Raw genomic sequence first — 25,030 nt, forward strand, 5'->3', positions numbered from 1 at the left:
AAAATAAGTGGTCCGATTGGCCATCTGTACGTGCATTTTGTGGGCCCCCTGAAAAATGACACTGAAGCATAAATTAGGTTTCTGAGCCCGGTGGCGTGTAGCTTAATCCCAGCGGAAGAGTGCAAGAGCGCTTCCGCATTCTTCGCCGCGCATGCGCATGAGGTCCCTGCTTAGTTCAGATGCCCCATTCAACACGGTTAATCACAGATATAATATAATAATAATATATATATACGCGATGGACGCAGCAGGCGATCTTCTTGCTGTCATTACATCCATGTATGTGATTGATTGATTGATTGATTGAAAAGTGTATTAACAGATTGCAGAATGGGTACAGTACAGTACAGCTCAATGTGCATCTTCTCTTCTGTGTTTGTTTCCTTATTTGATCAATCGCAGAGAGTGCTGGGCACTCAGTTACCGGGGCGCGCGCGGTCTCCTCACCCGGGGAAATAACACAAACAATTATGCTGAAGCAGCGATGCGGTTATGTGGTACTCGGAGTCGTAGCTGCTTCAGCATAATTGTTTGTGTTATTTCCCCGGGTGAGGAGACCGCGCGCGCCCCGGTAACTGAGTGCCCAGCACTCTCTGCGATTGATCAAATAAGGAAACAAACACAGAAGATGCACATTGAGCTGTACTGTACTGTACCCATTCTGCAATCTGTTAATACACTTTTCAATCAATCAATCAATCACATACATGGATGTAATGACAGCAAGAAGAGGTAGAGACATATATGAAGTATGCAAACATCGCCTGATGCGTCCATACGGTATCGCCATAACTGTACATTGTAACGGACCACATAACCGCATCGCTGCTTCAGCATAATTGTTTGTGTTATTTCCCCGGGTGAGGAGACCGCGCGCCCCGGTAACTGAGTGCCCAGCACTCTCTGCGATTGATCAAATAAGGAAACAAACACAGAAGAGAAGATGCACATTGAGCTGTACTGTACCCATTCTGCAATCTGTTAATACACTTTTCAATCAATCAATCAATCAATCAATCAATCAATCAATCAATCACATACATGGATGTAATGACAGCAAGAAGATCGCCTGCTGCGTCCATCGCGTATATATACAGGGGAGGAAATTAGGCCACTTTACTGGCCAAATGCTGGTATTTTTTACGTTTGGCTGGTAAAAAAAATCAGATACCCGCCAGTTGGCTGGTAAGCCAAAAAGTTAGTTTCCTCCCCTGCTGGCGAGTATACAAAAAAAGAAAACATTCTGCAATCACTGCACTGGCAAACGGTGTGCGTCTTCTGAGTGTTCGCTTTAGTTGACAGTGCCACGAGAGCACTGCACAAGACCACCCGCGGACATATAATGTTTAATAAACGTTTGCGCAGTACTGGCCAACCCGCGGACATATAATAATAAAAGTCCCGCGGTACTAGGCTAGCCATCAGGAGCACTCGCAAACAGATAACGTTAAACACAGCAGAAGATGGAAAACAGACAGACTGACCAACGGGGAACTGCATCCAACCCTAGTACAACCCTTGAGTATAAGTTACTAAGGAAACATTTAAATCACAGAGGTGTAATGTTAGTCTACTGGAACTGTATACAGTGGTTAGCTTCTAGTTAGCGTTTTAGCTATAGCTGCTTGCTAGCTAACGTTAGCCCCGTGTGCTCAAATCAGCCAGCTAGGTGTATCTGTTATGACTATAATGTTTCCAAAAAAGCACCGGACTACGACGTAAGGTTAGACATTTTATTTCATGCTCAAAAGCCCCTGGCTTGCACATCGCAGTCACGAAAGGGGCTAGCTCAACCAGTGCACTGTGCACAACAGCACACCAACCCAACTGACGTTACCACAACACTTGACGGTACTTCACAGCACTGTCGTAAGACCACCGTGCTGTCTTAAAGGCACAGTGTGCCTACTCAGATGCATACACAACATTGACACGGCTTGACATACAAAGAAGTAATTATCACAATTAGCGATTTTTTTTGTCTGGTAAAAAATCTGTTTGGCTGGTAAAAAAAATCAGATACTCGCCAGTTGGCTGGTAAGCCAAAAAGTTAGTTTCCTCCCCTGTATATATATTATTATTATATTATATCTGTGATTAACCGTGTTGAATGGGGCGTCTGAACTAAGCAGGGACCTCATGCGCATGCGTGGCGAAGAATGCGGAAGCGATCTTGCACTCTTCCGCTGGGATTAAGCTACACGCAGCCCGGTGCTCCAAGGGTTCTCTTGGTTCTGTGCTACAGTCTGTATCCATTACCCAGCGGTGTCGTGTTCTAATGACAGTAGGCAGTGTTGAGTTTATTGGGGCAGATCAGATGGGTATGATCACAGACATGCTCATAAGAAAAATTTCACTATGAGAGGTGCTCGTTACGTTAGTGACAGGTGAAAAACACACAGTGCCTACTAGAGTGTGTGTTGTGTGTCACTGAGTGGAACAAGTGCATACGTTGATGTTTCAATCTTTCCAAGACCTGATTAAATCATAACCCTGACCAAGATTTTTGTTAAGTTACATCAATAAGAGTTGGATCATCCAAAGACAAACCAAATCCTTTTTTTGTAGAGATACTATTTTCATGACACTCTGGGTAACATTATCACACCTCATCATGCCTTTTCGATACAGCAATCCACTGCTACCGACCACCAAGCTTCTTCAACTCATTCAGAACGCAGACGCCCACCTGATCTCCAACCTACCAAAGTCAGCCGTTGTTACCCCACTTCTTACGAGACCTGCACTGGCTCCCCATCGCCGCACAAATCCGCTTCAAGGTCCTTGACCTGGAATATCATGCAGCAAAGGTAACGGCTCCTGCCTACCTCTGGTCAATGATCTCTAACTATACACACCCTCAAGACCCCTCCGCTCTACATCCTCTGGCCACATCAGACCCACTCCTATCCAAGCTCCGGGAGGGTCATCAAAGAGAAGCCGCCTATTCTCGGTCCTCGCTCCACAATGGTGGAAAAAAACCACAGTTAGGACAGCCGAGACCTGCCGAATCTTTTGCTGTTGACTAAAAACACACTTCTTCAAATCAATATCTGAAATAACATTTAAAAATGTGTATTAAAATCCACTAACCTTCTTACTGTCTTATACTATCATGCACTCTTCCTACTATACTAATATGTCTTTACTACTATATACTCAACACTGCAACACCCAAGTTTCAGAACCGTTTGATGAACATTGTTACTCAGCTGTAAGAGTTGTACCCTTCCTGCTGACTTGTCGTACAGAACTTGTATGTCGCTGTGGATAAAAGCGTCAGCTAAGTGACAAAATGTAAATGTAGTGTGTAGCACGCAACTGAAACTTGAGAATGTTTTGTGGAAGGAAAACAGGATAACTAACAAGACAATGGCTGTTTGCAAGATTGATAGGCAAAGGCAGCACTAGCACATAACCAATGATAAACAAGGACACAGTGTCATAGGTGCGAACTGAAGCGTTCTCGTATACTGCCCAGAACAAGCTAGTTAGGATAGTCCTGCAGCTCCCCACTCGTACTCACTTAGACCAGCCCCACTTCAACAACCTAGGGTGGCTCAGAGTGGACAAAAAGAGTATCCATGATAAAACTATGTCTAGTCTATAGGATTTATAAAGGGGAGGTCTCAAGCTACCTTCACAATTACTTCCTTCCAATATGTAAAAAACAATCATAGCCATGAAACCAGAGGTAGAGACACAAACATAGTTCCGTTTAGATTCAAACTAAGCCAGCAGACCTTCCTTTACTCAGCTGCAGTACTGTGGAACAGCCTGCCCAGCAGCATTAAACAGGCCCCGAGTTAACTGGCTTCAAAAAGTATGTATGATCATGGCTATCGGCATAGGAAAGAGAGGGTAGCATATTTATTTATTCTTTCATCTTCAACTGTATATGCATATTGTATCTTAACACAATCTGTGCTAACAACGTTTATATACGTGTTTGCTCGACAACCGTTGAACACCAACCACGTATATATACGTTATTTGGTCAGTTTACCAAATAACGATTTTAATATTCTATTCAATGTCACGGACCTGTATGTTGCCGTTAAAAGGCATACGAGGGTACAGTACCGGCCAGATCCTCCCAGGTGGCAGTATAGAGTGCAGTAAACCCTGTTCCAGACCATGTGTTACGTTTAAACCGCTCCGGGCGCAGTTTTTTAGTACAGGGAAGCCTAGAGGTTCACTCGGTCGCATTGAAAAGTGTCCGGGACACACGATGCATGTGTTGTGCCGGATTATATCGTGGACCAGATGGCGATCAAACAATTGGAATATTCTTTTTGGAATAGCCCCGGTCAAAGGAAAGGACTATCTGACGTCAATTCCAGCTTGATCGTACAATGTTCTCATACCGTTCCAGCTGATCAGCGTGTGTAGTGTTCACAACGAATGCCGTTACTGGCAATCAAAGCATCAGAAACGCCCCCTCCCCCCCCCCCCCCCCCTTTCATGCATTCATGATGAAACATAATACCTATTATATACATTTGATTTGGAAATAGTAGCGTGTCCAGGGATGAAACGCCAATGCTTTTAGTAGAATTCACGTTGCGCCCTATAACTCAGCCTCCCAGGAATTAGCCCGGATCATTCTGAAACTATGGTTATATTCACCACGGGATAACGCTAGGGATGGGTACCGAATTCGGTACTTTTGAGGTACCGAACCGAAACACGTCGGTACTACCGAGTATCGATTCAAGTGATATACCGGGAAAAAAAAAATTTGTTTAACCTTTTTTACCTTTTTTCTTTTTATCTCAACGTTCACACGCACAATATATGCTTACCTAGGATTTGACTTGATTCAACAACAAAGCAGTCGGAGCAATGGCAAGCCGACAACTGTCGAAATTGTAGTTATTTGAAGTTTGGAATTTTTGTTTCACGACTGAGGTAGGTAAATTAAATTTCTTGAGACTAAAGTACCGAAAAAAGGTACCGTTGGGTACCGGTATCGATTCACAGGTACCGGTACCGTATCGGTTAAAATGTGAAAGGTACCCATCCCTAGATAACGCACAAACGTATATTCATGATTTTTTTTAATATCTTTTTTGCATCTTGGCCAGAAGATAGTTACTGTCAAATGACCATAGTATTGTATCCATAGCTATAATATAGAATATAGATATAGCTCTACAAACAAGGTGACGCATTCCTATCTTTTAAAGCGTGGCCTAGTTAGGATAATAGCTGGCAGTGAATGAGTTAATGTTTTATGATGTTGTTTTATGTTGATGTATGCCCTTTTTATTTAATACCAGGGACCATGATGGAAATAAGTTGTTGCATTTTATCATGTTTTTATCCCTTGGATGTCTCTAATCCACAAGCCTTTGAGGCGCCACTAGGGGAAGAGTGGGTAAGTGTGAATGAATGAATGAATGAATGAATGAATGAATGAATGAATGAGTGAGTGACATTGCCGGTTATAGACGTGCTTTGCATCTAAAAAGACTGTTTGGTCTTTGGTCTGGAAGAAAGCCATGCCTTACACCAGAGCCAAAACAAGCAACATTCTGCACCATGTTCAACAAGTCACCCGAGTCACCACCTGCCAACACACGTTGTATCGCACATCACTTCCAAGGGAAAATCCATCTTAAAACAGACCATAAACAGTCCACTGTCTCACGAAGCTGGAAATCAAACCATCAAGAATTTAATTTGTGATATCATCAAGTGACTGGGGCATCAGGGACCAATTAGTGGCCAACTTTGTGGGCTAATAGAATTTTTGGTTTGAGGCCAGCCCAGTCACTATGACACGGTAGTTTTTAAAGCAGCCTTGTATACCAATGGTAAACAATGTGCAATAGGATGTGCGTGTGTGCCTTATTCAGAAGTCAATGTTGACTTTATTGTTAGAGCAAACAAAGATAACATTTTGCACTTCTACTGCACGTTTTGTTTACAATTTTACAGAATGGAAAGAATGTGAAGGAGACCATGCTTACATGTTAACCTGCGTGACGCGTCTCAGAAACGGATCAAGACTTTCTTTCCATTCGGCATTAAATTTTGCTATAGATATTGCGAACTGTGTGTGAACCCAATATCATAGATGGCGGTTCTGTGTATAAACACGCAGTGCTTAAGCCAATGAAACACGTGACCAGAGTCATTCCTTGAGCCGTTCAGAGCTGCTGCGCAACATGTAAAAAGGGGCTCTCTGGAAACCATGGCACTAAACTGAAACGAAAACACAATAAAAATATCAAACATAATTCTGCCAAATCAATGCTGTGGCTGACAAATGTGCAGGATTGTGGTCTCGCCTCATTGTTGTGATCAGGTTATTTACTGTACACCCGCACCTAATGTAGTCTTGAAACCAGTCTATTATTTGGCCATTCATCTGTAAAAGGAAATTGATCGTCGCTGCCTGTGACCTACAAGGAACCCGTTCCGTTTCATTTCAAGTAAACTCAATTGTTGTAGTCTATAAATAGTTTATGTCCTGAATACCAACGCGGGATTAACAGACATCCGACGCTGATTTATTATGTCCATTATCGCACGCATTACAAGTTGTAGTAGTGTCACTAAAACCTTGCACTATTGATTAAAATCAATCAAGATTAAAATATCATAACCCTGAGATACTGTATTGGCCAGAATATAAACTAATCTTTTACATTTTTTATATATGAATTATTGAATTGTGTGAACAAAATGTAAATGTTGCCTACTGCCATTTCTACTGGTAAATAATTTAGCCATCTCAAAGTGAAAAAGATGTCCCCTAGAAATGTACTAATGGTGGGTAATCATCAAATAGGTCAAATCATCATACAGTAGGTCTGATAATCAGATGAAAATGGAACGCTTGTTTATACCTAGCCAACTTTTCTTTTTAGTTACGCACAAATCATCAAATGTCTAGCTTAACCCATTCAGTGCCGACCACGAGATTAGTCGGGTTAACTCGCCATGCGTTGAGTGCCAAAACCCGAGAAAACTCAGGTTTTAATCGTTATTTCTTTTATTAGCAATATCCATTAATTTTTCATCCATCCAGCCTGACGTTATCATTGGGAATGGGTCTGAGCTCGAAAAGGGCAAATACCGCCGCCTATAGTCTCCCAGATGGTATTGCACATCATTGGATGGGACTGTGCATCAGAGAAAAACTCCGGTCCGGGGTTTTCCCATCTAGGGTAAGCAGTATCCGTTACCACATTCACTGGGGAGGCTCGGAGCAGCTTTCGATTGTGTGTTTTGGTGCTATAACGTTGGATCAATAAACACGATCAATATTTGGAATGGCGATCAGGAATTAGATTAATCTTTTTGCAGAACATCCGATCTGAGGTAAGGACTCTATGTTACCAGTCTTGGGTTAATCAGATGTTCCTATCACCGCCATTGCAGCGTGTGTCTGTGCGTAACGTTAGCCGTATCCACGACATGGATAATCGATTTTTCAGCCCGCTTCTCTAGCGTGCATAAGTACACATATACTATCGATAATCTAGAGTTTATTTGAAAACGATTCATAAATCAGCAAAGAAATGACAACGTGTTTTGTGTATTCCAGTAAAGGGCTATTATCGCAGATTTCTCTGGAATTCTCCAAAATCTCCAAAACTATACTCGTATTCAAAACTAGGGATGTCCGATATTATCGGCCTACCGATATTATCGGCCGATATCAGCATTAAAATGTGATATCGAAAAATATCGGTATCTGTTTATAAAAGTAAAAAAGAAAAAAAAATATATTTCTAGAACCTTTATTTACCCAGGCAAGCAAGTAAGAACAAATTCAGGTTTTATTTATTGTCAAAAGTATGCATAATGTTGTGTTAATTCCACAACAAGAGATATGTAATGTTAATTACCTGAAATTATTCCGTTTTTTGGGGGGGAAACCCTGCATATATCGGTCAAAGGGGCGTGGCTCTGAATGAGTTAAGCACAGTAGATCATGTGACAAATCACAAAGACAGTGTGTCAACCAGTGCCGCCAGCTGTGTGTGCATAAGGTCAAAGAGTCCTCTCCTATCTGTTGCATGTAAACCAAGCTGCCCTTTGGTGTAGGGTGAATTTGCCCTTAAGACTCTTATCCGGGGGTCAATTTTACAATTTCCTTGCTGGTGGATAGGGTCATGGACAGGGACAGGGTGGCGGGGACACGGATAATGTGACGAGTAGGGTGACTACTCACGCTGCAGCTCAGTGGTACGCAGGCTCTTCTTCAGCCTCTCCACCTCGTTCTTAAGGAAGCGGATATGCCGCATCATGTTCTCCGGCGAGTCTATCTCCATGGAAACATCCCGTGGTGAGGGAGGGGCTGACACGGGCTGGTCCAACTTCTCCTGCAGGATCCTGGTGACCGAAAACACACACATCAGCACTGTATGAAGTCACCATGATGATTCATCTACCATGTAATGGGCAAACCAGGAACCGTCAGCTTTAGGGCTTGTGTCCATAGCGGACGTTTTATGAGTCGTCAGCTCCTTCCTGTCGTTCATTTCTATGCTGGAGACAGGCGCGCTCCTTTTCCCAGCTCCGCGCCTCGCGTTTATAAGCTCTCTGCGGCAGAGTTTTTGGGCGGAGTGCTCTCAGCGCATAAAGTTGAAACTAGTTCAAATTTTGGAAAGGAGCGCGCTCATCAAGGTAATCAACATCGAGGAAGGGGCGGAGCCGCGAGCTCTGGCGAGACCCAGGAAAACGCTCTGAGCTTTTTTTTTTCTTTTTTCAAAGCGGTCCGCCTTGAAAAAAACGTCCACTATGGACACAATCCCTTATACAAGCATAGACTGGGGTTAAGAAATCACAGTTTGTATGTCTGTCCGTCGATTTTCTCAAGAACCGTTCATCCGACCGCCTTCACACTTGGCGGGTGTGTTGGCGAGGACCAAAGAACGTGCAGTCTCGAGTGTGAAGTTGATTGGATGAGCGGCTCTTGGGAAAGCTGCAAGCAGTAATAAGCTGCGAATGGGCACTGCACTAGGTAGAACCTACAACTGCCATGCTTGAGCTCCACATTCTAATCTTGGTCAACAACTAGGGCTATATATAATGTATGTCTAATAGCTGTCTAGTCTAGTGTGTTCATTAGATGGGTGAAATCCTCTTTCAGTGCCTCTGTGCCTGTTTTCGTAGGCAGTTAGCCTCTGGTATGCGTGCCATTAGAGTTAGCCACGCTTCTAGGCCTCTTTTCTTTTGGAAAGAATGATACAAAATAAAAAAATTATTATATATATATATATATTCTTTTTTCTTTTTTTTTTACTAAGAGGTTGGCAGTCGACTACGGCTTTTTTCGACCGATAGGGGTCAGCCCTAGAAATAACTCATTCAACATGGGGGGGAATAAGACATAGAAAAGGACTAATCGACTAACAAAGTCTTGGTTGAATAAGACCAAACGAATTAATAAACTAATTGACAGAGGGGAGGTCAGATCAATACAAGAACATAACTCGTTACCATTTGTGGAAGTTAAATGAAAACTCCAACATTTTGGGAAATTAGCTTATTTGCCATCTACCCTGGATTTAGACAAGAAGATACATACCTTTTTCTTCTCTGTGCATGCAGTAGGAGTAGGAAGACGTTGGGAACTAGGCTAATGGAGGAACCTACTTCCAGTGACTGACGCTAAGCTAGGCTAACGGTGCACGTCGTCCTACTCCTACTTCATGCACAGAGAAGAAAAAAGGTATGTATCTTAACACTCCAACATTTTGGTAACCCTGGAGTTAGACAAGAAGATGCATACCTTTTTCTTCTCTGTGCATGCAGTAGGAAGACGTTGGGAACTAGGCTAACGGAGGAACCTACTTCCAGTGACTGACGCTAGGCTAACGGTGTGCGTCTTCCTACTCCTACTGCATGCACAGAGAAGAAAAAAGGTATGCATCTTCTTGTCTAACTCCAGGGTAGATGGCAAATAAGCTAATTTCCCCAAATGTTGGAGTTTTCCTTTAAGAGAAGTAGCTCTTACACACACTTTAGATCAGATTGTTTTTACTAATAAGAAATTGGGTCAGAATAGGCTTTGAAGCGGAGAAAACAAGGCCAGGGTTTGTAAAAAAAGGAGACCATTCTTGAGCATTTGTGTTAAAACCGTCAAAGCCAACAGACCTTTTCTCCGCCTCCAGCTTGTCCATGCGCTTCCACAGTCTGTTGACCAGGGCTTCCTGCTCCTGCTCTAACGTGTTCTCCAGGTCGATCTTCTCGCGCCGCAGCTGCAGAATGAAAGGGTGGAACAGAGAGGAGAGATACAGCAGAAGAAAAAAATACCTTGAATTAAACAAAGACCATTCCTGCGCCTGCGCCACCCACGCAACCTCCCCCGGCCCAAGATCCCACTCACACTGTGGACGGACGGCGACCGCCTCAGGCCGTCTTTACTACCGAACCGAAAGACAAAGTGGCCTCGTTGAGAGTTTCAAGTCAGGGGTGTTCTGATGGGACAAGGGCATCGGGCGATAAATATTCCCTTTACTGAAACCTCTTGTGTTAATGATTGAGCTAGACAGTCATGATACGACCGTAGCACTAAAGGCAATGTGTGACGTCAACACGCGAGTGTCATCCTAATATATAACTATTACGGATTAGAGGAAGTAGAATCCCATTATTAGATTGTGGGAATATGGCAGGCCGGACTGGCATGAACATGGATTAAACCCAGCATGGATTAAATCCTGGGCTAAATGCTAAATGGGGGGGGGGGCATTCATTCACATCTTTTGATGAGGAATTAGGTGCACAAGTTCGGGACTAAAGCTGCATTTGCACCGAAACTACCTGGAACTTGGCGAGATAACCCGACTATACTCGTGGTTGGCGCAGAAAGTGTTAATTACCAGGAACTACATTTCATAGAACTTAAAGTTCCTTCAGCCCACTGTTCTCTGCGTTTGGACCGTGGTGTAAAGACCCGCTAAAATTATGCAGATTAGTCTGCGCTAGTGTTGTCACGATACTGGAATTTTAAACTTCGATACGATACCTTGAAAAGTATCTTATTCAATACCATTTTCGATAACACGGGGGAACATTTTAAATCATAACTCTTTCTCTGCCACGCTGGCCGCGCATCCTGCGATTAATAGGCCGGCTTTTCGTGACTGTTTTCGCGATAATTCATGATCGTTGCGGAGCTATTTGTATATTCTATATTATAGCTATGGGGAAAATGGTATGGCTCATTTGACAGACACTATTTGCAGTACAACATGTAAAAAGGCGTTTGTTTCTACACACTGTAGTTTGTAGTTTATTACACGCTGAACATCACCCATTTCCAAAAGAATCCAGTCTTTTTCAATAGATCGTGAGATAGGACGCTTTATGTGCAATAACCCCGAATAGTTCTGGTCGATTCCCTGAACCCCCAAATCAAAAAGGTATATAACATGTACATACGTACCTTCACAAAATCATCAAGGGGGATGGGGGTAGTCTTACCCCGAAAATCCGATCATTTATGACCGGTATAGTAAGCCACTGGGATAGTTACATAAACATGTTCCACGTTCGGTAAAATAGACATGGGGGTCCTTACCGTAGCCAGAAGGTAATCCAAAAAGAATAATTCCAATGATCCCATCGGCGATTGCGATAACAAGTTTATATGCAATTACACATGTTTTGTTTACTGGACACTAGGTTTTGAGGCGAGCGGATCTGCTTGCGATTGCTTTGGAAGAGCTCCTCCCTCACAGAGCCAGTCTCGATGCATTCAATAACAATAATGCTGCCTTCCTATCCGAGTTCAAATGGTAGACGATACTGCCATCTGGTGATATTTGATCGGCATTGCAGTTCAAGCGTATGTGGCTGTGCCAAAATGATTAGGATTGCTCCGGGTGAGTCTGTAGGGGATCAAAGGAAAAAGATCAAACGATCCAATGACGTATATATACGTGATTGCCGCTCAACGCATGGCGAGCAAACACGTATATATGCGTGGATGGCGTAGATTGAGTTAAAATGTTTTTTTTTATGTATTCTTTTTTTTTGTATATATAAACTAAATTTAGCTTTAGTTGCTGGTCAATTCTCCTCAGCTTCTCTTAGTGGTACTATAAGAGAAATATAACACTTTTAAAACCCTTTGTTTCTCTTTAGATCAGACATTTAAAAATAACTAAATTATCTAATCCAATCTTAGAAATTAAGTCAAGTTAATAGTTCTGCGTGTTAAGCATAACAGCATCCAAGTTAATTTACTTCTGACCATTATAGTCAAAGTATTTTCCTATGAACTGAAACTCATAAGATCACATAACAAGGCTAGCATCATTGGCGTTCAGTTACAGCTATATTGGCCAACGTTAGCAAGTTATCTAGCCAGCCACTGCACTACGAACTGCTAGCCAGCTGGCTACCTTTTAATTCACAATACAACAGACAGCTACTGCACTACGAACTGCCAGCCAGCTAGCTGGCTACCCTTAACCCACAATACAACAGCTATTCAGCCAGCTACTGCACTACAAACTGCCAGCTAGCCACCCCAAATCCACAACACCAGCCAACCGTACAAAATACGGTCTCCGCCAATCACATCGATTTGTACAGTTAGTTAGCTAGCCACTCCATTGCGAATTAAAAAGGTAGCCAGCGGGGCGCCCAAGTGGCGAACCATGTAACGCGCTGCGTCGCGGCACGGCCGACCCGGGTTCGATTCCCCGACCTGGCGTCATTTGCCGAATGTCTTCCCCACACTCTGTCTCTACTGGACTGCCCAGTAGTAAAAAGCGATAAACGCAATTTTTTTTTTTAAATAAAAATAAAAAAACGTGAAAGAAAAGGAAATGGTAGCCAGCACAACCCGTATTAGCTAGCTACAGTGGCTAGGTAGCTAACGTTAGCCAACATAATAACGATAGCTAGCTAGCCAACGCTAGCCAACAGCTGCAAAAACTAACGCCAATGATGTTATCAGCCGTTGATATTACGAGCCATCAGTAGCTAGCGAGCTAGATAATGTTAGACAACGCCTTGTGTATTAAACTAAAGTTAATAGTTTACTGGGCCATTTTGTTTAATGGTTCAGTCAGTGATAGTGAAAGAGGAGCTGTCACGACAAGTTGCCGGAGGCTCTGCACTTGGAGCGAATGAGAGGATTTGTTGACGAGACGGGTCGGTGAGGGGGAGGGGGAGGGGCAATGCGTGCACTGCAGCCAGCGTGTGTGTGTGCCTGCGTGACAACAACTTGCTGTAGGAGAGAAGACAGCGAGAAAGCCAGCTGGTATCGATATTGCGGGAAATGAGTATTGAAACAGTTTTAAATATTGAGAATCTATAATATGTATAGAAAAAATTATATTTTTGGCAACACTAGTCTGCTGATGTGTGAAAAAGGTCTAGGCATTCCAGTGCCTCATTAGAACACGTACCAGTGTTCCCTGCAGACTCGTTTGCCATATGTTGGTCCTCGTATTGAACAGGAACGTTCAACAGACTGTTGAATGCACTGGCAACTCCCAGATGACACATTTTCAAACGAGGCACGGCAGAATTGCCTAGTAATAACGATCTTTAAATACTTAAGCTGCAAACATTCCACCCGTTTAGTTCATACAATCTAATTGTAACTAAGATTTGCTGAAAAAAACTATTGCTTTTGTGCATACATGACTAGATTTATCAGCTTATAATGCGCATTTCATGTTCGCATTTCCTGTCTGAAAGCAGATAGCAGTGGACGTCAAGAGCAGGGTCTTTCGGGGGGTAAAATATTCTCAGCACCAGTTCCTGAAGAAGTCCCTAGTTCCGGGGGGAAGTTCCTGCAGTGCTAAATGTCTATTGGACTTTGAAGCTAAAACTCTAATGGGATGGGTCGACATAGAAACGCTGGCTACCCCTTCACCACCGGGAGACAAATCACGTTGTAAGAAGCAACACCACCTTTTTTCACCATCCTCCCGGGAACCGTTCCGAATTTAAAATGTGTTTTCTACATTATAATTAGTTAAAATGTGGGATCAAGCTTTTTTGCCCCTGCGCCAAGTCTTTCATTATGGAGGGACAATGGGAGGATCGAAAGCTTGAGCCCAGATTCCAATAACTTCAGCATCCTCTTCTTCTAATTCTAGTTGAGATTATCAAATGCAATAGTTTATGGTTTTCGTTATTTCTGTCCTCCAGTATGAGCGTACTTGTTCCAGGGTGAGCTGCTTTGAAATGGTGTCGTTCTCCATCTTTTTGATCTTCTTCATGAGCTTGTTGACCTGGAACTCCTGCTCCTGTTCCAAGTGCTGCTCCAGCTCTGCCTTCTCATGTTGGAGCTGGGATGGAGAGAAAGAGGGGAAATGAGAGGAAGTGAGTCAACAATGTAGAAAGTTGTGTGCTCCTGACTCAAGGCTTACCAAGAAGTAGGCCAGGTGCGTAAGGTCAACACAATAGTCCAGGGCTATTCAACTGGCGGCCCGCGGGCCAGATCCGGCCCGCGGGATGATTCTGACCGGCCCGCCAAAGATTACATGATAATAAAAAAAATAAAAAAAAATAAAAAACATTTTTTACTTTTTTTTTTCATGTCAACGTTAACACGCACAATTGAGCCAAAAGTCACTCAATTAATGACAGATTTCATTGATAAATTGAGGGAAAACTTTGCAAGTCGATTTGATGAATTTGACATGTCCAGAGAATTGATGCATTTTGTGAGCAACCCATTTGCCAATGTAGCTGCTATTTCCACAAAAGGACAAGAGTTCCTTGCATCACTTCACATTGATGAAGGTCTCCTGCAACTTGAAATAATTGACATGCAAGCATCATCTGCTCTGAAGCAGGCACTTGAGAATGAATCCACCACAACATTTTGGATAAAGTGTATTCATGTCAAGACATTCCCCAAAATAAAAACGCTGGCAATATCTGTGCTAACAATGTTTGGCTCAACATACACCTGTGAATCCAGTTTCTCTCACATGAATGCCATTAAAACAAGCAACGTGCCTCCTTGACAAATGAGCATTTGAATCACTGTTTGCGGGTAGCCCTCACTTCCTATGAACCCTCTTTCTCTGCCATTGCCCAGTCAAAGAAGTGCAATCGCTCTCATTAGATGTGTGTATGTAGGCTAGGCCTGTCTGCCCCCCACCCCCCTGATGTTTGAGAGTTAAGAGTGGACAATAAGTGCTAATAAGATGCTGTGATTTGCTGTTGTTGCACAGACATGAAGCACTTTTTCATAAGCTCAGCTGCACTATAAATGTGTTTTTTTGTTCAAGTGTTGATGTTAGAATGTTCAGATGCACATCATGCACTTGTTTGTTTTTTATTTTATTTTTATATTGAAATGTTTTTTATTTTATTTTTATATTGAAATGTTGAAGAGGAGATGTCGCAGTTGTTGCACAGTCATAAATGAAGCACTTTCTGCAGGAGATGTTGCAGATGTGGCACATAAATGAAGCACTTTTTTTGAAAAGTATACTACTTTTGCAATGTAGTTAAATAAAAGTTGTGAAAATGTGGTTGTGTGTTGTGTCAAGTGTACATATATTCATAGCACGGGGAGGCGCCGTGGCAGTCCGGCCCCTGGCCCCTTGGGTTTCTGACAATGTGGCCCCCTGAACAATTTAGTTGAATAGCCCTGCAATAGTCCAATGGACCGACATTTCATTTTTCACATAGTAATTTTTTCCCACCAGTAAATGGTCTATTTTTGCATTTAAATAGCCTCTCAAGAATTTGTCAGTATGCAGGCTTTTTTTTCTACCATACATAAGTCACATAACTATTTGATGACCACGGTGAAAAGATTGTTGTCAGAGGGCTGGGCGATATAACAATAACTATCGCGATATATTTTAATAATCGATATCGAATATCAGTTTGAAACCGTCTGTACACAGTAGGCTATGTGTGCTAGCAAATAAACTAGCAGAGCCAGAACTGTTCAACTCCCCTGGAGCCACAGCCAGCAGAGAAGGCGGTTTACTTTCGCTTTTAAACCAGCTGCAGCCTGAGAACTGTGGAGGGGATGTAACACTAAAGATGGCGGCAACGACAAAGAATTGCTGCAAAATAAACATACATCTGTTGTCTTAAAAAAAGACAAAAATTATTTTGAACAATTTCGATAATTCTCGATATCGAGAAATATGATAACATTATCATATCGTTATCGCGATATGATTTTTTGCCATATCGCCCAGCCCTAGTCAGCCCACAGTGGAATTCATCAAGAAGTAGCGCTAATGGTACAATTCTGCCCTAATTCTGGTTTGTAATTCCCAGAAGAATGCATATTGTGAAATAGGCTCGACTACAGTTTGCCGGAGGAAACCAAAGTAACCACCTTTTGACACCATCCAAATACAAAGTAAGGGTGCGGCTCAGAGCTGGTTCAAAATGGGCCGATAATGTGATAAGATTATATAAATTATTACTCATTGGGGGGGGGGGGGAAGGACTGCACATCGTTCATCATTTATAGAAAATGGTGCAGAGGATTTTTTTTTAAAATCATTATTACACTAGCAGTACAATTGAACCCTTGCACCAAAGAGCCATATAACTGTTTTTGGGACAGCCAAGTACCCATGTATTTGCAGTTCTAAAGTCAATCTAAATCACTTGCGAGTGTGAATGTGAGATATCTATGAATGAACTATGAACGACACACAACACTCTTCGCCTGTTAACACTTTGAGTGCCACGCCCGAGAATATTCTGGTTTACGCCCCAACCGTTGAGTGCCACGCCCGAGAATATTCGGGTTTACGCCCCAACCGTTGAGTGCCACGCCCGAGAATATTCTGGGTGTTTTTTTTTTTTTTTTTATATAAACGATCTGAAATCATATTGCATCACGCGAGCATACCGTTGGAGATCCAGGGACCGCCGGCGCTCAGATCTGAAAAAAGCGCCCCCTATCGTCTCCCAGATGGTAAATCACCCTTTTGGAATGGACTCAATGAAAGTGAATGGGAAAACGGATTTCTGACTCCACATTTTACTTCTCACTGATGCAGCCGGGGTCTACCAGAGTTCATTCTGGAGCCTCTGAGCCGCGCGGATCATGTGTTCTACATTTATAGATTTTTTCGAATGGCGATCGGAAATTGGAATAAACCATTTGGATACCATCTGACCTCAGGTAAGGAAGCTATGTTATCAGTGTTAGGATAATCAGACTCGTTTTCACGGAGATATAAGCGTTTCCCCTATATGTGATATAGCTGTTTTGACTGTAAAAGCCATGAGGAAATAACAGCAGAGATTATTAGCGCACGGCACGAGCGTGCGTGCGCACGCATATACTATCGATCATCTAACGTTTATTTGAAAACGATTCATAAATAGGCCGACAAATGACAACGTTCTGGAATATTCCAGTAAAAGGCGGATTATCATAGAATGTGTTGTTTTCCCTCGGAAAACGGGTGATTTTCAAAATGCTATCAAGCGGAAATGAAGCGATAAAAATACAATCTACCTTGCCAATGTTGACTGGAAAATGAGTCTTTGATAAGCGACGGGCAGATTAGACACATAGCCATAATTTAAAACATAGATTAGGCGATATTAACGTTAACATTGGGAGTGGATGGTGGCATCAAGGGGGTAAAAAGGAAAACCCGGCGTGGCACTCAAAGTGTTAAGCATTGGACGACCCTCGTCTGTCGAGGTGTTATTGCCGATCAACCAAAACATTGTTTGAAAGCTAAAATGGCCGCCATTTGATTGATACCCTACTCAACCTATTATGTGTTTCCAATCACGGGTTACAAGACCAAACAACAAACAAGCGTCAGTTTCCGGTTTTGCCTGGCCCTGAACGAACCAGTCACCTCTGACAGTGAAAATGATTTTTGTAGCCAATGAAATTCTGGAGCTGATGGTATCTTACATGAGGGATGATTACTACGATAAAGGGAGAGAAGAAGATGGTTGTTTGGAGAATTACCCGCTCGCGCTTCGAAATTTATTGGACCGGACGGGCATTTTTAATTATTACCGATACAAGCATGTGTAAAACACTCATTTCCCGTGGGATTGTTATCAACTTTGGACCTGTACTAGATAAAACTTTGTTTTCCAGCTCATACCTCTCAGCTGGAACTCTTTAGCAGGCATCTGTTTGCAAACTAATTCAGATGTAAGTAAACAAAACGTTTATTTCAGTGTTCAAACCTCTAACTATTACATTAGCAGTCAAGAGTGATTATTCCTGTTGTGGAAGAAAAATTCTGAATGTTTCCTTTCAAAAGAGACCAGACTCATACATGTCATGTGCTATAAGTGGTTGAAGAATAAATCTTAAATTACTTTAGGTATGCAATCGACAAGCATTTTATGCTAAATTATTACATGGCGTTTTAACATTCGCCGAAATGCTTGATTGTGATTGGTCAATAGCCCCTGACACTAACAGTGGTGAATTATTTTTCGTTATTACATGGCGTTTTCACATTTGCCGAAATGCTTGCTTGGGATTGGTCAATAGCGCTCATCAGAGGTCCGATATTACTCGATAACGGACCTCTGTGGAACAATAATGACCGCTGTGCGCAGCTGTTCGCAATCAAGCTCCACTGACTAGAGCTGCCGCGATAACCGCATTACCGCGGTATCGCTGTTGCATCACGCTCACCGCAGAGTTAGGCTGAATACCGCGTCACCGCTGTTTTTTATCATAATAATAAAGTTGGCTTGCGGCTCTGCAGATCTACCCTACTCGGTTCCAAGCGACCCTATTGGGTAGAAGTGGTACAGAAAAGTTATGTGAAACATTGCAGACCACTGACTGGTCAGAAGAGAGACGCGTCACACTTTGTAGCCTCTGAACGAAAACAGAACGCCGCCATCTTTACTGCCTCGCTAAGGATGCATTTCATTCAGGATTTGTTTGCGACAGAACCAATTGCAATAAACAAAAAATAATGGATTCACTGTGTATTCTGCCTTATTTATTGATGAAACAAAACCGACATCAACCCAATTTACCACCGAGCGGAGAGTTTAGTGTCACAACAAGATCGCTGATGTGTTAAGTTTGTTGTTGTTATTAGCTTAATACTACCGTCAGCCGATATACACGAGAGGTAACGTTAAACCCGGGTTTGCTTGGTAGAATACACAATGAGAGGTAACGTTAGCTTTGACAGAATAGACTAGGGGTGGACGGCAGGGTTAGAAATTAACATTTTTTTTCAAGGGCTTTTTTTGCCCCCCTTAATTGATTTTCGGGGGCTTTTTTTTGTATTTCGGGGGCACTGAATTTTTATGATAAACGGTAGGGGTGGGACGGTTCACAAAATGGACGGTTTGGTTCGTATCACGATTTTGGGGTCACGGTTTTCAGTTCGATATACGTTAATCTGTATTAAAAAAATGTAACACTCAAATCTAAACATGCTTCTCATTTATTAAAAATAAAAGGTTTACAGTGTTTACAGCCTTAAATAATGTTTGGCACACAAAGACCGAACTGACTGAAAAATATAGGCTACATTTGTCAAAGTATTAACTTAGTGCAAACAAACAATATGCTCAGCCAGCACTAGACTTTCCTTTCTTTAATTAATATAAACACACAAAAACAATGTCAACCATGTTTAAATTCCCTGATTGTCAGTTCTTAATGGAAAGATTCGTTTTCTGCTTGAAATTATTATGTTTCTGTCTACATTTATTTAGACTAACATTATTTAAATATTGAGTGCATCTGTGGTGGATTACGCAATTCGGTGAGTTGGAACTATCTATGGGTTGGTGCCGGGTCCCCACGGACATTTTAGTGTCACGCACCTTGGCAATGTTATTATCAGCTCCGGTAACGTTAGGAGGTGATGGCATGCAGTGGGAAAGCGGCAATAGTCCCGGTTGGAGTTAATAAAACACAGTTGTATGTTAGCCTTCTTGGATGTTGAATAAACGCCTATCATTGTCTTTAAACACCCCGCCTCTCAGACTCCCATTTCCTCCTCTGCTACAGTAGCTACGGTGACATTTCATTGACTGTACAGTATTAGCTTGCGGGCTGCGTCGGGCTACCATAGTTAAAACGTGCGTTGTGTTTACAAACTGCTATGGCAAGATGTGTGTATGCCTATGTAATGTTAATGGCTATGTTTTTAAAGTCGTAATGAAGATTGATTTATATTGTGCGTGCCATTTTTACACAAACTGACTAGCACCTGGCTACAGTGCTGCTGCTGCTGCTGCCTGCAGCCAGTGCAGAACACCGGCTCCGCCAAATAAATTTTTTTATTTGCGCGTCATCTGAACCGTACGATACAGACGCTCCATTACCGGATAAATATAGATATAATTAGTAAACTGTCGGGGGCATTAAGTGCCCCCCTTAACTGATTTTCGAGGGCATTTTGTCCATTTTCAAGGGCATTATGCCCCAAGCCCCCGTTAATTTCGAACCCTGGTGGACGGTATGGTCTAAAATTTATATCACGGTATAATTTGAAGCATAGACGGTAACGGTATATATCACGGTATCAGTGTTTCTGTTAGAATACTTTTTTTTGCCTGATAGGCAGGCTATATAAATAATGACATCCTCAAGGCATGTAGATTTATAATATTTTAACTTAAAACTAGGCTACTTTTGCGTATAAAGTCATTATATTCCAAATAAAATAAGTCCCGAGTCGAGACTCCTGCTCCCATTGCAAACAGCGGGGCTGGATTTTGCTAGAAGCATATGTAGCTGCAGAGCCGCAGAGCGAATTGAATTGAATAAGAATTGAGACAAAGGTGCCACTCATCCTCAGCTTTAAGAATTGACAATTGTGTCAACAAATTGACACATGTGTCAACAAATTGACACAAAATGCTTAGAGACGATGGGGGTCAGAACGGCGCAAGGGTGGGGGGGGGGGGCGCTGTTTGACGGGCCTGTGACCAGACCTGAAAGAGCCACTGGCTCTGCGGCTCTGCAGCTGCATGCTATTCGCAAATCCACTGCTGCACGCCTTCCTCCCGGCTCCCGCTGCTGCCGTCGTTATCATAACACTACACACATATCGTAATGTTTACAGCAAACTGTAGTTGATCACCAGGTATTAGGGGTGGACGGTATGGTCTAAAATTTATATCACGGTATAATTTGAAGCATAGACGGTAACGGTATATATCACGGTATCAGTGTTTCTGTTAGAATAATTTTTTTTGCCTGATAGGCAGGCTATATAAATAATGACATCCTCAAGGCATGTAGATTTATAATATTTTAACTTAAAACTAGGCTACTTTTGCGTATAAAGTAATTATATTCCAAATAAAATAAGTCCCGAGTCGAGACTCCTGCTCCCATTGCAAACAGCGGGGCTGGATTTTGCTAGAAGCATATGTAGCTGCAGAGCCGCAGAGCGAATTGAATTGAATAAGAATTGAGACAAAGGTGCCACTCATCCTCAGCTTTAAGAATTGACAATTGTGTCAACAAATTGACACATGTGTCAACAAATTGACACACAAAATGCTTAGAGACGATGGGGGTCAGAACGGCGCAAGGGTGGGGGGGGGGGCGCTGTTTGACGGGCCTGTGACCAGACCTGAAAGAGCCACTGGCTCTGCGGCTCTGCAGCTGCATGCTATTCGCAAATCCACTGCTGCACGCCTTCCTCCCGGCTCCCGCTGCTGCCGTCGTTATCATAACACTACACACATATCGTAATGTTTACAGCAAACTGTAGTTGATCACCAGGTATGTTTTATTAACGTAGAATAATTCATATAAGAAAAACGATAGGGAAATATCTTACCTTTCTCCACTGGTTAAAAATGCCAGGAACTGAAATTGAAACTTGCTGTGCGCCGTGGTGATATGTGTTTATTATGAAATGACAATTGCGTGTTGACACGCCCACTGCGCGAAGCCTCCTAAATAACTTTTTCCAGTTTGCACATATCTATTATCTATGACTAATTCTATCTATTTTTAGGGGCAAATGCGATTGAAATAGTCGCGCTGTGGTTACATGACGTCATTGCTATTTTAGAGCTGCTCTACCGGTTAAACGGTATACTCAAAATCCATACCGTAGAGCAAATTAATACCGTTTATACCGTATACCGTTTATACCGTCCACCCCTAGAATAGACTCAACGAGAGTCTGGTTAATGTTGTTATTGATTGATTGAAACTGTGTTAAACTCTGGCTTGCTGCAAGCCCTCGGACATCTATGCCCACGGAGCTTTCAGTGTACACAAGCGAGCGGCCCCGCCTGTATCCCCACACGGAGACAAACGGAGTAGTACCTGGCTGCAGTGGAAAAGGAACGAAGTACCAGGTGCCTAAAGCGGGTCGAGTCGAGTAGGTACTATGCAGTGGAAAAGCGCCATTAGACTAGAGGCAGGCTATAAGAGTAGACTACGAAAAAAAAAAAAAAAAAAAATGCATTCAATGCAAATGCATTGTGCGCACTGTGCGGTAATAACCGCGGCGGTAGGAAATATTTCGCAAATTCGTGCGGTAAGGAAAATATCAATACCGCGGCAGCTCTACCACTGACACACTGTTTCAGTGCAATTAGACAGACCTGCCGGGCTGCCGGCGATAATAATAATCACTTTATTTGGGCTGACAGAGCCACAGAACAACTGCGTCTGCATTTGATCTCGTCTTGTCGATTTTGTAAAATGAATTAGGTATATTGTTAGTAAGTTAGCCATGTAATAAGCAGGATAATGTAGGGCTGGGCGATATAACGATAAATATCGCGATATATTTTAATAATCGATATCGAATATCGAAATTTAAAAAAAAAAACGAAAAATCTTTTTTTTTCCTGCAGCAGGGCAGTTTTAAAACCAGAGACAGTGGACAGACTTGTCTTTCTTGCCTGCAACTTAAAGTAATGGCTTTGCTTGTCCAAATGACAATACTGACCAAATTGAGATTTATTTTTCTCTTGTCCATTTATTTTGTTTGCTTTCTAATTTAAAATACAGTTTGAAACCGTCTGTACACAGAACTAGACTCCAGTCACAGTGCACATGTGCGGTGGTTTGTCCACCAAAAAAGCGCCAAAAGATCGAAAATAAACTAGCAGAGCCAGAACTGTTCAACTCCTCTGGAGCCACAGCCAGCAGAGAAGCCGGTTTACTTTCGCTTTTAAACCAGCTGCAGCCTGAGAACTGGAGTGTGAGGGGATGTAACACTAAAGATGGCAATGACAAAGAATTGCTGCAAAATAAACATACATCTGTTGTTTATATAAAAAAATAAAATAAAAATAAAAATTATACTTATAACAATTTCGATAATTATCGATATCGAGAAATATGATAACATTATCATATCGTTATCACGATATGATTTTTTTCCATATCGCTCAGCCCTAGGATAATGTATAGCTATACTCTGTCATCATCGCAAAATAATTGACCTTCACTTACATTTAAAACACCTCGCAGAGGCGGCTCGGTATTTTAAACTCCGTGTCGGTCAATTATTTTGCGACAATGACCTCGTAGCTATACATTATCCCTTACATAACCACCGTGATTATTGTTTTTCGCAGCTGGAGCAATCAAGCCCACTGACACACACTGTTTCAGTGCAATCAGACACACCTGCCGTCCTGCTGCCGGCGATAATAATAACCACTTTATTTGGGCTGACAGAGCCACAGAACTGCGTCTGCATTTGATCTCGTCTGGTCGATGGTGTAAAATGAATTAGGTATATTGTTAGTAAGTTAGCCATGTAATAAGCGGGATAATGTATAGCTATAATCGGTCATTGTCGCAAAATAATTGACCTTCACTGACGTTTAAAACACCTCGGCGAGGCGCCTCTGTGTTCTAAACTCTGTGTCGGTCAATTATTTTGCGACAATGACCTCGTAGCTATACATTATCCCTTAATTAGCCCGATGGATAAGAGGTTAACTTACCATATTTAGATAAAAGTTTGAAAAACATTGTTCCTTTGAAATCTTAAAACTAGACGTATATGGTTCTTCTTCATGTGAGGTATTCAATTAATACTACTAAAACATTTCACAATAACACAGAAGGTGAAGGGTACTAAACGCTCGAGCCAGTGCCTTCATTGCAGGGTCAGCAGCAGCTGTGCAGGATACTGGAAGCCATAGCCTCCTTCCATGCCTGGCCACAGACCTAGGCCACACCCAAGGAGGCCCTTGTATTTTGATAATGAACAAGCTAACCTTTTAAGGCATTCATTTGATCTAGCACTTCACAGCAGCCTGGTGCATTGCAATATTAGCCAAAGACTGACAGGCCACCACCCGTAATATACCGGTGCAGCAAGTGGCAAAGGTGCAGACTAGGCTTCTTGTGTGTGCAAACTGTGCATACACACACACACACACACACACACACGTCTTCGATCCATGCACACAGACCCTATTTCATTCTGTCCGGGTTCTTCTGTCCTCAGGGCACAGACTGTATTTCACAAAGACCACAGCAGTGAGAGACAGTGTGTGTGTGTGTGTGTGTGTACTGTGCAGTAGAGGGAGCATTCTCACACATAGAAAGCTGGTGCACATGAAACATAAATTAAAAAGCCTGTTCAACTTCATGTTATTCTTATCAGCTGCCTAACTGAACAGGTGTCTTTGCATACTTCAGGTTGGGTTGCATGCGTGTGTGTGGGGCAGCTGTATGAACCCATGGGACAATATACTGTCCATATAGCCTACTGGAAGGCGGAAGAGTTGATTCAAATCCTCCCCAAAGGCACATTAGCATAACTCCAGTCCAGTCTGGCTGGGACCACTTCACTTGAAACTCCATGTCTGTCAACAACACCGTGTCCAGGAGTTGCAGAGGCGGGTTCTGTTTTATGTTAAGAGAACAAGCCAGATAACAAAAACGCCTACCAACAAGTCCATTCTGTCTACCATTTACAATACCAGGGTCTACTGAGGATGCATGAGGAGGCCCAGCCACTGCCAGATTCCTGCTTCTTTACACATCAACAAACCATTAGTCAGAACCACAGCTAACCATTCCAAGTGTGTGTGTGTGTGTGTGTGTGTGTGTGTGTGTGTGTGTGTGTGTGTGTGTGTATTCTTGCTAATTGCTATGCAT

General features: G+C 42.5%; 1 protein-coding gene across 1 annotated transcript in view; it reads right to left on the reverse strand.

The window, feature by feature from the left end:
- LOC311234184 (coiled-coil domain-containing protein 6-like) overlaps window positions 1–25,030 on the reverse strand; it is a 73,154-nt gene that overhangs the window by 45,287 nt on the left and 2,837 nt on the right. The window contains exons 3-5 of the mRNA XM_084321306.1: window positions 14,148–14,276; window positions 10,117–10,220; window positions 8,189–8,349 (exon numbers count right to left, since the gene is read on the reverse strand). Coding sequence (XP_084177432.1) covers window positions 8,189–8,349; window positions 10,117–10,220; window positions 14,148–14,276 — 394 coding nt within the window. The remainder of the gene's footprint in view (window positions 1–8,188; window positions 8,350–10,116; window positions 10,221–14,147; window positions 14,277–25,030) is intronic.

The sequence above is a fragment of the Notolepis coatsorum genome (genome assembly GCF_963971535.1).
Source record: "Notolepis coatsorum genome assembly, chromosome: 9".
In the NCBI taxonomy this organism is placed as follows: domain Eukaryota; kingdom Metazoa; phylum Chordata; class Actinopteri; order Aulopiformes; family Paralepididae; genus Notolepis; species Notolepis coatsorum.